Source organism: Clarias gariepinus, chromosome 9 (assembly GCF_024256425.1).
Source record: "Clarias gariepinus isolate MV-2021 ecotype Netherlands chromosome 9, CGAR_prim_01v2, whole genome shotgun sequence".
Taxonomy (NCBI): domain Eukaryota; kingdom Metazoa; phylum Chordata; class Actinopteri; order Siluriformes; family Clariidae; genus Clarias; species Clarias gariepinus.
This window is the reverse complement of record NC_071108.1, coordinates 3,690,983-3,707,208: the sequence shown is the minus strand read 5'-3', so window position 1 is coordinate 3,707,208 and position 16,226 is coordinate 3,690,983. Positions and strand designations below refer to the sequence as shown.

Genomic DNA, 16,226 nt, shown 5'->3' with positions numbered 1-16,226 from the left:
AAAAGCAAAAGTTATCAATACTCTAATTTTCGAAAATCAAAGCACCTGAACTGTCCGTAGCGGAGATACTTTGCTTGCAGATGTGTCTACGATTCTTTAACTGTTTGCATGGACTTCTCTTTTTCCTCTCGTGTCACTTCCTTCCCAGAACCCGCCGGGTATTATGAGCATCCTGGATGACGTATGTGCCACCCTGTCTGCCAAGGGAGAGGGGGCCGATAGCACGCTACTGCAGAAGCTGCAGGCTGCCGTGGGCACGCACGAGCACTTTAACAACTGGAGCTCTGGCTTTGTTATTCACCACTATGCAGGCAAGGTGTGCAAATCAACCTTCAGGAATTAAGATAACGACTGTGAATGGTAACAAAGACAAGAATTCCAAAGCATTTTCAACTTTACTTTTTAAAAATGTTAATAATAGAAATCTAAGGCCAGTTTTGGCGGCACCGTGGCTTAATGGATAAAGAGGAAGTTTTGTCTTAAAACGACTCCAGCGTGTTTAAATTTATATGCAAAGGTTTCATTACATTCTGTACAGTGATCAATTTACAGTTTGATACATGCACAGTTTACTATAAAAACACTTACACATACCAAACCGCTTATAACTTCACTTCTCAACATTTTGATTTTACTTATGGTGCAGGTTTAAGTTCAGGCACATTTTCTACAGCTGCAAAAGCGTCATTAAATTCTGTTTAGCTATTTTTGCTTTGACAAAATCTGGCTGGACAGACTTACAGCAATATAAATAGAATTTTTTTTTTTACTGGTTTTGGGTCCTCCAATGTAAAAGAAAGTCATCTATATGGATATAAATCAAGGCTAAAAATTGATATCCTTTATAATGTATCGTGCACACATACTGTAAATTAGACATTATGTAAGATAAAAGATATTTCTGTCCAAAAGAAGACTTTTACATTGTCTGTACATTCGATTCAGGTATCATACGACGTCAACGGCTTCTGCGAGAGGAACAGAGATGTGCTCTTTACAGACCTCATTGCACTGATGCAGAGCAGCGAACAGTATGTGTATATACTGTACAATTTATCCGACTTGACTTTGTCACTGATCTGACATGGTTTCAAACTGTAAGACTCATACAAACCTCTTCCTTTTTTACAGCAACTTCATCCGCAGCCTGTTTCCTGAAAACCTCAACACTGACAAAAAAGGCAGACCGTCCACAGCGAGTACGAAAATTAAAGTAAGATCAAGAGTCATATCATCATTTTTTTATTTGTTTTTAAATAAACAGTAAAACAGTATTTTTTTTCCCAATAATATGTTGCATAAATAATAATTGAACAGTGATGCGATGCTACATTGACTTAGTGTTTAGCACTGTCGCCTTGTACCTCCAGGTTCTGGGTTCAATTCCCTCCTCGGAGTCTATGTGCATGGTGTTTGCATTGCATTGTGTCTCCCTATGCATAGTGGGTTTCCTCTGAGTGTTCCGGTTTCCTCCCACATGCAGATTAGGCTAATTGGTGTTCTCATAGTGCGTGAGTGACCATGTGTGTGTGTGTGTGCCCTGCAATGAGTTGGCACCCCATCCAAGATGTCCCCCGCCTGGGATCTCCTGGGATAGGCACCAGGCCCCCCGCTAGCCTCTATACAGGATAAAACAGTATACACAATGAGTGAACGGTGATGCAAGATTAATGAGATTATTAAGATCCTGTTAACATTTCCATCAGTTCCTTCTTTGCATGGCATGTCACATTACAAAGTCTGTTGGATTAACCCAAATTTTTGAAAAGCATGTTAAATCAGCAGTTGTACTTGTGCTTTTCAGGTTTTACGTTCTTTACAAGCCACATTGGTTTCCTCTGTGTTCTTGACTCTTCTTCAGTGGTTTAGATGAATATCTTAAAGCAGGTTGTCATTGTATATAAATCTCTGGTCTACAGAGGCAGGCTAACGAGCTGGTGGATACGCTGATGAAATGCACTCCGCACTATATCCGCTGCATCAAACCCAACGAAACCAAGAGGCCCAAAGACTGGGAGGAGAGCCGGTGAGTCTCAGAGAGAGTCCTGCGTTACTCACAGCCATAGCCATCCTGTTTTTATTGGATTTTGTCTTGGCTAATACGGTAAGGTTTTACACTAGGGTTGGTTAATGCCATCTAGGAAAAAAAACAATGTGATGTGGGGTTGGTGGAAAAGCCAGTGGAGTTCCTACTGCAGGTTCCTGATGCTGATAAATTTTTTTCATGACCATCATCTACAGGAAGTGTGTTATTCCTCTTAAGCCCAAGTCCCAAAATGTTAGACGTGTTATCTGACATCTCATGACGTGATAAATGACTGCATGTGATGCATGATCTCTTCTTCTCACCTCCATGATTATTGTCTTCAGGGCGAAGCATCAGGTGGAGTATTTGGGTTTGCGTGAAAACATCAGGGTGCGCCGAGCTGGCTTCGCCTACCGCCGAATTTTCAAGAAGTTTCTACAGAGGTGATGTTTTAACATTATTAACAAGCGTACCAACAGTAAAGCTCTGTTTCTCTTGTTCAGCATCTTCATTTCTTAGTCATTTTAAGTCTTTTTAATTTAAGAAAAATCAACAAAAAATGCAAAATATTAAACACAATAAATACAAATAAAAGGATATATTGAGGATATATGAGTTAAAAATTATCCGCATTCTGGCTGTAAAATTCATTTTAATTGGCTTTTAGAAAAAAACGCAAATCCATAATATTTCTAAATAATATAATCCTTGCTTTCTTAATATACTTTGTCAATCTGTCAACAAGCTTTCGTACTCCCTCATAAAAATCTTTTTTTAACTCAGCAAGCCACGGATGCATGGCTATCTTCACTCTTTCATCAGAAGTGAATGTTCGTAGGGCTGCTTTCAGGGGACCAAAGAGGTGAAAGTCTGATGGAGCGAGATTAGGACTATAGGGAGGACGCTTTAACACTTCAAAACAAAATTTTTCCTGATGATGTTCCAATACTTTTGGCCCTTGAGAATCCCAGAAAACTGTCAGCGTTGATGAATTTTCCAGCTGATGGTTGACTTTTTAACTTTTTCTCAATCTGTGATTGGGGGTGTTTCTGTTCCGTACTCTGTCGTTTACTCTCAGACTCGTAGTGATGAATCCGTGTCTCGCCACCTGTAATGACTCCCTTTAAGAAACGTTCACCATTCTTAGAGTATCGTTCCAAATTTTGTTTGCAGATATTCAAACGCATCTGTTTGTGCTCTTCCGCGAGTTGTTTTAACACCAGGTACACCCTCAGACCACAAAAAAAAAAAAAAAGATCACTGCATGCTGCTCTTCTTCCCTGCAAATCAAATGTGATGCTTTCTTTTTTTCACTTGCACGCAGTTACACTGAGTTCCTAGTATATGAATAGCGTTCATGTTGAACCAGGACTAAGAGTTCCCTTCATTTTTCTGAGCAGCAGATAAAAGAACGAGATGTTGAAATGTATTATTTTTACAACTTTTTTAGGAGTTGAAACTAATGAGAAAGTGAATCTTGGATGCCGTTGAAGGTTTAAGATATGATTAAGTCTATTATATATTAATATGCGACTTGCTCAGTGTGGAGTTTTTGTGAAGGAAAGTTCCATGTTAGTGCGCAAAGTATTATGTCTGATACATGTGAGTGCAGTATGTTCAGGTGTGTTAACATCAGGTGTGTTTCCCAGGTACGCCATCCTGACCCCAGAGACGTACCCTCAATGGCGTGGGGGCGAACAGCAGGGCGTCCTGCATCTGCTGCGCTCCGTGAACATGGACAACGACCAATACCAGTTGGGCCGCACTAAGATCTTTGTCAAAAACCCAGAGTCGGTATGCATGTGGCATTAAACGTTTCAATCAATACCTTTTTTTTTTTTTTTTTACATAAAATATTTGCCTGCCTACTTTGAAAACTAACTAACTCAAAGCATCATTCAACTAAATTCTAAAGGTCTAAAGTTTTTTGTTTAAAAAAGTGCATCTAATGTTTTAAATAGCACCACTGTTATAGCTGAATATCTTCAGCTAAATATCTGACACAAATACACATGATTGAATAAACTGCAAACCGCAACAGATTCCAAATTTAAGCTACTGAAATATAGGCAAATTTTTCCTCGATTCAGAGTACAGCGGTACCTGTGAAATGAAATTGAAACTTTCATATTGTAAAACGCATTTCCCCAAAGAAAATAATGTAAATGCAGATAATCCGTTCCAGCCGCCCAAAAATATTACCAATTCTCTGTATTCCCAATTACCAATTGGGCCAGGGGTAGCTCAGTGGTTAAGGTTCGGAAGATCCCAGGTTCAAACCCCACAACCGCCAAGTTGCCACTGTTGGGCCCTTGAGCAAGGCCCTTAACCCTCAACTGCTCAGATGTATAATGAGATAAAAATGCAAGTCGCTCTGGATAAGAGCGTCTGCCAAATGCCTAAATGTAAATTTTCAACACTATACAGTGGAACCCCCAGAGTACGAACAAATCGGTTTGTCTCTGTTTACAAAGTGATGACTCAGAGACCGCCATCAGCTGAACGAAGGCATGAGTTCAGTTTTGCTCAGTTCGTTCATGATAAAATAATTTTGTGCAAGGTAGAGTGACGTCCAAGCCTTTGCCATGAAGTATCCAGTGTTATTATTAAGGCCGGCTCTCCTTCGAAACACTAACTTCCTCCCAAATCGAGTTACGACTAGAACTTAGGAACGAATTAAGTTCGTGAACCAAGGTTCCACTGTATTCATGTTTTTGCATATAAAAACAAGTTAAAAAAAAAGTAAAATAGGAAATATACAAACATTAAACCTGGCTTAACCCTAATTTATGTTTCCTCTTTGCATCGACTGCTTTTAAAACCAAACTGAAAGTGGCTCCCTTTTTTGCTACTCCCTTTTTGGACCCTGGGTGCTACTGTATGTCTTTACTAAATCTTGCAAAAAATGAAAAAAATAATAATAAAAATAAATAAATTTAACTCGCTTCACTCGGCTTTCCACTGACGAAACAATTAATAAATAAGAAATGACTGTAGTCTGAGCATTCGGTTATGTAACACAGACAGAGTTTATTTTAACTCGCTCTTTCTTGTCTGTCAGCTGTTTCTGCTGGAGGAGATGCGAGAGAGGAAGTTCGACACGTTCGCCAGAACCATTCAGAAAGCATGGAGGAAGTACATCGCCAGGAGGAAGTACGAGCAGATGAGAGAAGAAGGTACGAGTGCTTGGTAGTGCATCAAACCTGAAACAGATACAGGATGTTGAAATGTCATTGTGAGAACATTTCACCCAGATATTTTATTATAAAAAGTGCATTTTGCACAGAAATGCTCCGATGTGTGACAAGCAATGAAACCATTCATACTTCCTCAAGAACAGTCTGCAGATGAGTTTGCATTTTGCAGAAATGCAACGTGTAAACCTAAGGGGTCAGCAGGCTCCGGAGTTCAGGGCATTTCCTGTTTATCACGGCTGGTTTGACTCGTCAGAGAATAATGAACTCGAGTCGAATATGTGTGAAGTAAGGGCAAACATTACCTAGAAAGACCCCTTATATGTTAATGTGACACATTTAACCAAGTGAAGGTGTTTTATATGAATGAAAGAGAACTTCAATGAATCATAAAAATAAGCAATGAAAAAAAAAAGGAACTTATTAAAATGATTCATTCAACGAAACAAATCTTCACACTCAAATTTAAAGATTAAAAGTTTTAGAATCTCAGATTTTGCTTGGAAAATCCTTTCATGTTCTTGGAAGGCTTGAAAAAGTTAAATTACTAACCAATCAGAAAAAAACATATCTTCTTATACTTAAAAAAAAAAAAAAAAAAAAAAAAATAACATAAAAAAACTTATCATAAATACAATTTTCTGTCTATTTGTTAAATATTGTCTCAATATGATTCAAATGTTCAAAGAACCTATTGAAAAGGGTTTTTTTTCTTTGTACTTAATCATATAGACATGATAAACATATCTAATATTTGTACTGAACTTTTGCACAGTACTAAACACACACACACACACACACATATATATATATATATATATATATATATATATATATATATATATATATATATAATATTATATTATCATAAATATACTAGGCAAAAGTATATATATATATATATATATATATATATGTATGATGTGTGTATATATGTGTGTGTGTGTGTGTGTGTGTGTGTAGTACTGTGCAAAAGTTCAGTACAAATATTAGATATGTTTATCATGTCTATATGATTAGGTACAAAAAAAAATCACTATTTTCAAACATAACATTAATATTAATAACTAAATAACACTACAGTAGAATATTTGCGTTGTTGTAAAGAAAACAACATGTTCCATGTCAGATCAGTTTTCAGGTGGATAAAAAAAACAACTAAATGTAGACTCATTGGTTGTGCATGAAAATAGAAAGGAGTGAGCGTGACAAAGTTACCAGAAGAACTATATTCTCCAGCACACTCAGTAAAACCTAACATCAGTTTTACATACAGTACTGTGAACACGTCTTGGGCGCATTACAAAGAAAATACCATAAGCAAAGATGTCTTTAAAAAACATTTCTACTTAAAGGAAACTTCTATAAAAAACAAAATCTAAAGAGTAATAAAATAAACGCAATATTTGGTGTAAAAACTCTTTGCTTTAAAATAATCAATAGTGTTAAATAAAGATTTGTGCTGTTTTATAGGTAAAACAGCTGTTAGAGAATATGAGGTTTTTTTTAGATAACTTTGTCACACTCGCTCCTTTCAATTTTTATGAAACACCCAGCAGCCTACATTATTATTTTATTTTTTTTCTTCTGAAAACCAGTCTGTTATATAATAAATATATCACTTTCTTGATATACGTATTAAATTTAAATATTTTTAACATTCACTTGCAATGTAAGAATCATCCAAGCAGATGAGTGATTTTTTTTGTCTTTTTTATAAAAGCCTTAAAAACAACTTTAGGTACATTATCACACTGATCATATTACTTCCTAAACTTGGCTTTTGGAAATTAATTTTATCTAAATGTTATACTTTTAAAAAATCTCTTTCATTCTCTTTATCTTTGTGCTTTCTGTTCCTAGCTTCTGATATTCTTTATAACTCGAAGGAGAGACGCAGGAATAGCATTAACAGGAACTTCGTCGGTGATTACCTGGGCATGGAGGAGAGGCCTGAACTGCGTCAGTTCTTGTCCAAGAGAGAGCGAGTCGACTTTGCTGACTCGGTGAACAAATACGACCGCAGGTTTAAGGTAAGGTCTCAGGAATCAGCAACGACTGAAATGAATCCATGCAACCAACCTGAATCAATTATTATGAAAGTTATTATAATTATAAAAGTTATTATTATTATTAGTAGTAGTAGTATTATAAAAGTTCTCATTATTATTATTATTATTATTATTATTATTATGAAAGAGATTTTTTTTTTTTTTTTATTATTAAATTTCAAACAGCTAGTGTGTAAAATAAATACTCATATGTAATATGTGAACAGTAAGACTTTTTCAGACTTTTTTAAGTAATGTTTTTCTGCATTAACATCATTTATGATCCACTGATTTAACCTACTACAGAGGCTATTAAACCAAGCTTCATTTTATTAAACGTGTTGTTGTAACACAGTGATACAGTGAAGGTTTCTGCATGCAGATGTTTGTTTAAAAGTTTAAAACTGGGGGATTGCCATATTTATTCTAAAAGAGGGATTTATTTTTAAATAGACGGGTTACTAAAGGAACAGCTGTTTATAATGTAGCTGCTATAACATACATCATAAAAGGAACAAACTTGTGTTACATATGTTTAACAGTATAAAATGTAAAAAGAAACATGACATCAGTAATCTAATATACATTTGATTTTGGCTGGTACAGAATATCTGAACACAGTTATAGGGGTAAAAACTTTTTTTCCTCTATATAATCATAATAAGTTTTCTCAGTACGCCGGAGCCGTGATCATACTACACTGGCCTCCCAGGAACTCCTCTAAGTTTTTATTCTGATAACTGTTGTTTTACACCGCATGATCAAAAGTCCCGGTTTGACTTGAATGTACTTAAAATGCATTAAACCTACTATAAATGTAATAATAAATTGCAGTTGTTGGCAAAGTGCTGTTGTATAAGTGGAATAAAACACTTTAAAATAATCTGACTCTTCAGATGGTAAAGGACCTTGATTATTGTTGATTAATTTCCTATAAAGGCATGATTCTTAGTATTTCATCGCTTACATAAACGCATAAACTCAGGATGTATTGTCATTGACACAAACAGGATTATTCACTTCTGGCGTACTTGGGGTAATTGTTAAAAAAAGAAAAAAGAAAAAAAAGATATCTTGTATCATTATCACATCTCTTTTTTTGTTGCCACTTCTTCTTCTCCTTGTGCGTCTGTCATATCAGCACTGTTCCAACTCCAGCTGCTATATTTGTTCATATTCCCTGCAAAGCTGTGTAAAAATGATTGGAAACCCCCCCTTCTTTTGTTTTTGCCTCTTATTCATCCCTCGGTCAAATGTTCAACAATAATGACATCACTTGTTCTGCCAGCTCTACAGCTTCCTCTGCTGGATGACACGAGCAACTACATTTTCTTGCAATTCTTGCACAAATGCATCACTTGTCATGTTTATACATACACATATACATATACTTATACATTTGCACATCTCATTCCTTCTGTCCTTTGTTTTTCAGTCAATTAAAAGGGATCTGATCCTGACCCCTAAGGGCATCTACCTGATCGGACGCGAGAAAGTCAAGAAGGGTCCAGAGAAAGGCCAGATCAAAGAAGTGCTGAAGAGAAAGCTAGAAATCGGCTCCATACGCTCGGTTTCACTGAGGTTAGCAGCTTCCTGTGTTTAAATACCTAACGCTGAGTCATTTCTGCAAAGAATTTGCTAGTTGCCCACCAAACCAAAGCGAAGCCACTGCATGTCAGTGGGCTCCTGCTCAGCGCATGGGCTTGAGGTTTGTCGTCAGTATGTGAAAGTATCACTAGTCTAAAAAGAACGGTGGTTAAAATATCCACAGCAGTGACCTCCATCGCACAGCTGGGGAACTGAACCTTTTTTAGATTAAAGTTTCCGTGAAAAGAAGGTGATGGTGATGTTCCTGTAGTGAGACTAAGATTGAAAGTGCGACCTTTAATATCACATGCATACAAATGTTAAGCTGAATTTAATTTGCTTTTGACATATACATTACCTCTGAATCAAAAAACCCTTTAAATAGACAACCTATACCTAATAAACTGTCTATAGAGTTGTGTTTTCTGTCCCTTTGTATAATTAGTATTTTAAGTAGAGCTTAGTTTCTCCTCCAAAGCCATGCATTTTCTTAAGTGCTCATGATTTCCTGTGTAAAAAAAAAATTAATAAAAAAAAACTGCCCACATCTAGGGGCTCTGTGCAATCTCGCGATATGAATTTATATCACTGGGTTAGGAAGAAATCAGCCCCGGTTTCCGCCTCGCCTCGTTACACTCTGCCAAAACACGCTGCTGCCGCTTAAACGTGTCTCACCTACTGTGGATGAAAAAATGAATTTTTCAGATAGGATCATATAACACCATTTTTCATAATACTAACACTTCATAATAAAAAAGAAAAAACATTTTCATAATACTTAATTTTCTGATTCATGCTTAGTTTTTTTAAATATGCATATGCATTTATGTTTTTATTAGATAAAAAGAAACACATTTGCTACATTTGCCCTTTTATGTCTGTAGTGTCCGTAACCTTTTTGAGTTTAAATCTTTCAATGATTCAGATGAAATTTGTCCTATTTAGATTTTACATGAAAAAACATAAACCTGAAAAAGTGTATTATTCTAAAATGCAAAATGTTTAAGATATTGCAACATAAATTTGACATGGTTAAACACTACAGATTTTTTTTTTTTTTTGGAAAAAATCTTAATTTTGCATGGAACTTAAGCAACAATTTTAACAGGTCATATGCTTCTAGAAGCGTACACCAATATCATTATCAATACTCAAGAAATATGAATAATTAGCATTTTAATGATTATTGTTTGAAGTAAGACAGTATAATGCTGAAAAACTGCCATTTTTTGGGGCTCATATAAAATCATCTCTCCAAAACTGCTGAAATTAGAAACTTGCATCAGTTTTAACAGTGTCTCCTTTGGCATGCACATTTTCTGTATTATATCTATTTATTTACATGTCTGTTAGGAAACGACCCTTAGAGAACGTTTTTTAGAATGTAAATGTATTTTAACGATAAAAAAATTATTTATAAAAAATAATATTATATAGATGTTGCTAATATTAATAATTTAATAAATTAAAATTAGGTACTGTTACCTGTAGAAGTGGAGTTGTTTGTTTGTTTGTTTGTTTGTTTGTTTGTTTGTTTGTTTGTTTGTTTGTTAAACTGTGATTCTGGATAACAGCATATTATGAATCTGTTTTTGTGAAGTGCAAATCATTATGCTTCCTATGTCAAATCCTACACACTTCAACAATAATCTCAGTTGAATGACGTTGCAGTACTGTGGAAAGGTCTTGAGCCATATTCTTTATATTTTGCTTCCAAATCTCCAGACCTTCTCGTATTTTTAGTCTAGTCTTGCGGAATAGTTCTCCAGGCTTCTTGTCTCGCAGACTTTTTGTCTCGCATTTTCAGTCCAGTCGCTATAAAAAAAAAAACTTTTAAGCAACTAACTTGAGGCATGACCCAGTAAGACACAGGTGAGATGATGAGAGATGATCAGGCTGGTGATTAGTATACTGATGATGCTGAATGCTGAGTGGTTGGAACAGACGAGAGGGGAAATGAGGTCGCTGCTGAGGCTGGTACACAGTACTGTACATGCAGACTTACTGGAAAGTGACTGCTTTAATCCTCATCCTCATCCATATCTCGGATTTATTTCACATTATTTATTTATATATCGTTCTAGCACGAGGCAGGACGACTTCTTCATCCTGCACGAGGCTCAGTACGACAGCCTGCTGGAGTCTTTATTTAAAACGGAGTTTCTGAGCTTGCTGTGTAAGCGCTATGAGGAGCAGACCAAGAACAAACTCACACTGTCCTTTAATGACAGGTATACACACACACACACACACACACACACACATACAGAGCTATTTAAGATTTCTCTTCCATTCTTATACAGTGCTAACTAGGTTAAAAGTGCAGTATGTCATTTTTAAAAAATAATTTTTGGACACATAATTAAAAAAAAATTAAAGATACCCTAATAACACTGCATTTAAAAAAATGACTTTATGCTAGACTAGTGTATACTGTGATATACCGATATACTGTCCTCATCGCCTAAGTCAGTTAGCTGTCCAACCCGTCGTAGTGTTGTGTATGCAGTAATCTTAACCTTAATCCCAGTGTGTATTCTTTACAGGCTGGAGTTTCGCGTGAAGAAGGAGGGATGGGGAGGAGGAGGGAGCCGCATGCTCATGTTCTCCAGGGGACAGGGAGACGACTCACAGATCAAACCCGCAGGAAAAACTCTCAATATCAGTATAGGAGACGGACTACCCAAGACCGCAAGTGAGTGACACGCTCAGGGTTCGAATACTTTTGGACATTCCTCTGTACCATATGAAAAGGGACGATGATTGTAATTTTAAATAAATTGTACGTATCTCGTTACAGAACCGACGAGAAAAAGCATGCAACCCTCTCAAGGAGGCGGAAGACAAGCCCACAACAGAGGTCCAGGGTTTATTATTATTATTATTATTATTATTTCTGTTTATACCATAGATTAATTTAAGTCACAAGTTGTTCTCTATAATAACAGCTTTTACATTACACATGAACTGATTCACCTGATTTAAGTGTGTGTAGTTGATGCGCTCGTGAAAGAGACTTTACTTTAACATTAATGGAAGTTTCTTTTGTGTTACATGTCATTCTTTCATGAATATAAACTTTTAATGGGTATAAGATGCTAAAAGATTTTTAAAAAACAGGGTTGTCATATTAACGCCTTAACGCATTTGATTAATCTAGAACTTTTTTGGGGGGGGGGGGGGTATTTATACCACTTAGCCGGGAGGGCGAAGACTATCCATGTTTCCTCCGAACAGCGTGACGTCAGCCGACCGCATCTTTTCGAACTGCTCGCTCACGCACCGTTAGGGCCGGAGTAACACACTCGGAGGAAAGCGCTAGCCGCTCCTTCCGCGTGCGCGAAACAGCCAATCAGACGCCCCTGATTGGCTGTAAATCTAGAACTTTTGACGCGTTACTATTTTTAATTTTTTATAAGTTTGACCCTAATGGCTTCCCATACTCCCATACAGCATGGTTACACGGCTGTGTGTAATAACGGCACATTTAACTCGGATAATAAGATGACTGAGGAAACATCACCATGTGTGATGACATGCAAGTTTCATTATAAAAATCTTTGATGGAAGTTGTGTGCGCGAGCTACCATGAAAATCATAAATATGTTAGACGTGGGAGTGGTGGCTCAGGCAGATAAGGCTCTACGGTGGGTAGGTTGCAACACCCCATACTACCCAGCCGCTGTACTGTATGCAGTGCCAGTCCCATACGAGAGATTTAGATTTTTTTATTATTATTTTTGTTTAATGTTAATGTTTGAGAAAGGAAAGGTGTACAGGACAGTGGTGAGACCAGCGATGCTCTACGGCTTAGAGACGGTGCCACTGAAGAAAAGACAGGAGGCAGAGTTGGAGGTAGCAGAGCTGAAGATGTTGAGGTTCTCTTTGGGAGTGACAAGGATGGATAGGATCAAGAATGAGTTCATCACTGGAACAACCCACGTTAGATGTTTTGGAGATAAAGTCAGAGAGGCCAGATTGAGGTGGTTTGGACGTGTTCAGAGGAGAGATGGTGAATATATCGGTAGAAGGATGCTGAGGTTGGAACTGCCAGGCAGGAGGTCTAGAGGAAGACCAAAGAGGAGATTTATGGATGCAGTGAGAGAGGACATGAAGTTAGTTGGTGTGAGAGAAGAGGATGCAGAGGATAGGGTTAGATGGAGGCAGATGATTCGCTGTGGCGACCCCTGAACGGGAACAGCCAAAGACAAAGTTAATTTTGTTTGAGATATAAAAAAATTGCATGATCTGTTTCCTCTGCAGTTCTTTATTCCCACATCGCACCTTTATAATACAAGTAAATCTGAGTCGAAAAAAAGGGTGATTAATCGTGATTAGAGTAATATTTTTTTATAGATTTACAACACTAAATACATGTTGTTGTTTTTTTTGTTGTAGTATTATAATTGTTTACAAACTAATAGCAGCCTACAGTAAATTTACAGGAATATAAACGAACAATCTGGTTATCTTTGTAATCACAGGTTACCAGAATGGGGCGGCGCAGTTCTCCCGTGGAAACCCCCGGCCGCAGGAACAGACCTACTCTCAACCGGATAAGTGGAACCGGCCGCCCAACGCCGCCCTCCCAAAGCTGGGCTCTCAAAAAAACAAGCGAGGATCAGCAGTCCCACACACACAGCCTTCTAACCTGGACTTCCTCAATGTACCTGATCAGGGCGTCTCGGGGTGAGAAGCTTCCTGTGGCTTTAGAGACACTACACCACTTTTTCCTTTCTCTGATGTCGATACTGATAGCAAATGAACTCATGATGAACTGCGCGACCTTAAAAATAGAGGCTTAAGAAAAACTTAAGCAATCTTAAGAAATGCAGCTTTTTAGAGATAAGTCAATTTTTTTCACACAAACCTTGAAAAGATAAATAACCACAACGGACTAAAACAAAATACAACCTAATAAAAATACATTCAAGTTTCTATCGGTTTCATCGAAATATTCTGCAGTATTAAATATGCTAATTAGTATGACATCATAACCTTATACAGTGCATTGCAAAGGTATTGCAAAGTTTTTTCACAAATAAATATCTGAAATCTAATTGTCACTTTGTGTTGGTCTGTCACATAAAATCCCAATAAAATACATTTACGTTTGTGGTCAATACTTTTGCAAGGCACTTTGTACTACCTACTTTTTTTCTCAATAATGCATTTTCATAAAAATAAAATAAAAAAACATTGTTAACGTTCATGCATAACCGCTCTGTTTTGTTTTTTCCTCCTTTAAAGAATGCAGCGTAAGAGGAGCATTAGCCAGCGTCCTCCTCCGGCCCCCAGCAGCCGCCCCAAAGCTGCGGCGCGACCGCAGGGTCCTCGATGCCGTGCGCTGTATCAGTACAACGGTCAGGACGTGGATGAGCTCAGCTTTGATGTCGGTGAAGTTATAGACCTCGTTAATGAAGGTGAGACCTGAATATGATTTTAAAAATAATTTAAATAAATGATATCAAACTTATAATCTGTGTGTACTGCCCTATGGTGGTGAAACTACCTAGTCTAATTTAATGTCTGTTATTTTATTTGTTTCCAGACATTATTTATATAGAGTAGCAAATTAATAGAATTCATTACTTACACCCTGTGAACCATTATGAACCTTTAGGGTTTTCTATATTCATCTCTAATATGCAGTAATTTAGTGTAACCCTGTAATAGACAGTTGAGAAGCAACAAGACTTGTTTTAGATGTACAGTGAAACCTCAGATTGCAAGTAACCTGGTTTGCGAGTGTTCCGCAAGACGAGCAAAGATTTTTTTTTTTTTTTTTTGACTTGGAAAACGAACAAGTCTTGGTTTACAAGTACCAAGTATCATGTATCACGCATGCGCTTCTTGTTTTGATGCTGAGCGTCAACGTTTTTTTCTGAGCCAACGTTTTTTCTCTCTCTTGCGCTGCGGAATGTGGGTAATCACCTCCCCTGCTGGGTCTTAGTGCGCACCTCTTACTGGTATAATCAACATCCGTGCACGCATGTACTGTTTACTATAACACTGTGACCACGTGTGTGTGTGTGTGTGTAAAACATATTTTATTTTGTGTCTGTATGCATGTGTGTACAGCAAAAACAAGTCTCTTTAGAGAGGTTAAAGACCCATTTTCTCTCTCTGCTCAAGGCTTAGCCTGCTGTGTGTGTCTGTGTGCACGGTCATTGGAGACCGTGCCCCACACACACACACACACACACACACACAGACCCCTCCTACTTTTGCCTTCAAAGACACACACACACACTCTTTCTCTCTGCTCTACACAAGAACACTGTTCTGTCGCGATTCTTTTCAGAGGGAAAATTCAGGTTAATTCGTTTTATTTTTACTTTACAGCAGTGATTCCGTTAGTGTGTCGCTCAATCAAGTGTCATAAGAGAGATTTCTTGTTTATTTTTTCGATGAAACAGGGTTTCCGTTGTATGCACGTGTGTGTGAAAAGAGTGGAGGAAGGGTAATTGCGTAAGACGAGAAGCGGGAGAGGGGAGCTTACTTTAGCTTCACACACACACATAAAGTTAATTTGTTTTATTTTCCCTTTATATTTGGTGTAAATTATTTTTATGTATTTATTTTTTGGGGCTGTGGAACCAATCATTTGAGTTTCCATTATTTTTTATGGGAAAATTAAATTTGGTTTTTGAGTGTTTTGGAAATGAATTATGCTCGTAATCCAAGGTTCCACTGTACCTTTGTTTAACTGACATGCTTCAGCACAGTTTCCATCCCAACTACATAAAATTAAAACAAACACACAAAATACCATAAACTAGCTTAAAAAAAGTTAAGATTCGCACAGAGAGACATTTTGGTCTTTTCCTCCTCGTCTCAGCATGCAAAATTCTTTGGTTCCCCAGACAATTCTGATGTATTACTCTACAGTCCCCCTTTTTCTCTTTTAATCTTTCTAATTCATCTTAGAACAGAATTGGTTCTCTACATCATAGACACACTGTCTGCAATTAAACAGTATTTTTTTGAAATTTTATATGAGGGGTGTTCAAGCCAAAGCAGGACGTTTTGTCCAGCAGATTGTGCAGAATAAAGGAAAACAGTTAAAACTCCCTTTATTTCTCTATATAACCCCCTGCTACACTTATGCACTTATCCCAGTGTTTCACTAGTGCTTGGACACCATCTCAGTACACCATGGTCATGATCAGACTGTGTCTGAAACCCAAGCCCCCCAGAAATTCCTATAGTGGCCCAAACATGAGGAAATGGCTTGGGGGACTGACGGACTGTACGGAGGATGTGGCAATAACTCCCAGCCGAGTTCCTGTAATGTGCAAGTGGTGATGGTGAAAGTTAAGAAAGCCTCTTCCTCAAGTTGGCAACACATTATTTGTCAATTTTCAT

The 16,226-nt window shown here is 37.3% G+C and overlaps 1 protein-coding gene across 1 annotated transcript in view; it reads left to right on the top strand.

The window, feature by feature from the left end:
* The window catches only part of myo1f (myosin IF), a 40,333-nt gene that overhangs the window by 22,779 nt on the left and 1,328 nt on the right, over nucleotides 1-16,226 (top strand). Inside the window, exons 14-27 of the mRNA XM_053504014.1 lie at nucleotides 149-316; nucleotides 946-1,031; nucleotides 1,132-1,213; nucleotides 1,920-2,026; nucleotides 2,371-2,469; nucleotides 3,676-3,820; nucleotides 5,088-5,202; nucleotides 7,084-7,253; nucleotides 8,707-8,852; nucleotides 10,943-11,089; nucleotides 11,405-11,553; nucleotides 11,659-11,718; nucleotides 13,343-13,547; nucleotides 14,109-14,281. Coding sequence (XP_053359989.1) covers nucleotides 149-316; nucleotides 946-1,031; nucleotides 1,132-1,213; nucleotides 1,920-2,026; nucleotides 2,371-2,469; nucleotides 3,676-3,820; nucleotides 5,088-5,202; nucleotides 7,084-7,253; nucleotides 8,707-8,852; nucleotides 10,943-11,089; nucleotides 11,405-11,553; nucleotides 11,659-11,718; nucleotides 13,343-13,547; nucleotides 14,109-14,281 — 1,852 coding nt within the window. The remainder of the gene's footprint in view (nucleotides 1-148; nucleotides 317-945; nucleotides 1,032-1,131; nucleotides 1,214-1,919; nucleotides 2,027-2,370; nucleotides 2,470-3,675; nucleotides 3,821-5,087; nucleotides 5,203-7,083; nucleotides 7,254-8,706; nucleotides 8,853-10,942; nucleotides 11,090-11,404; nucleotides 11,554-11,658; nucleotides 11,719-13,342; nucleotides 13,548-14,108; nucleotides 14,282-16,226) is intronic.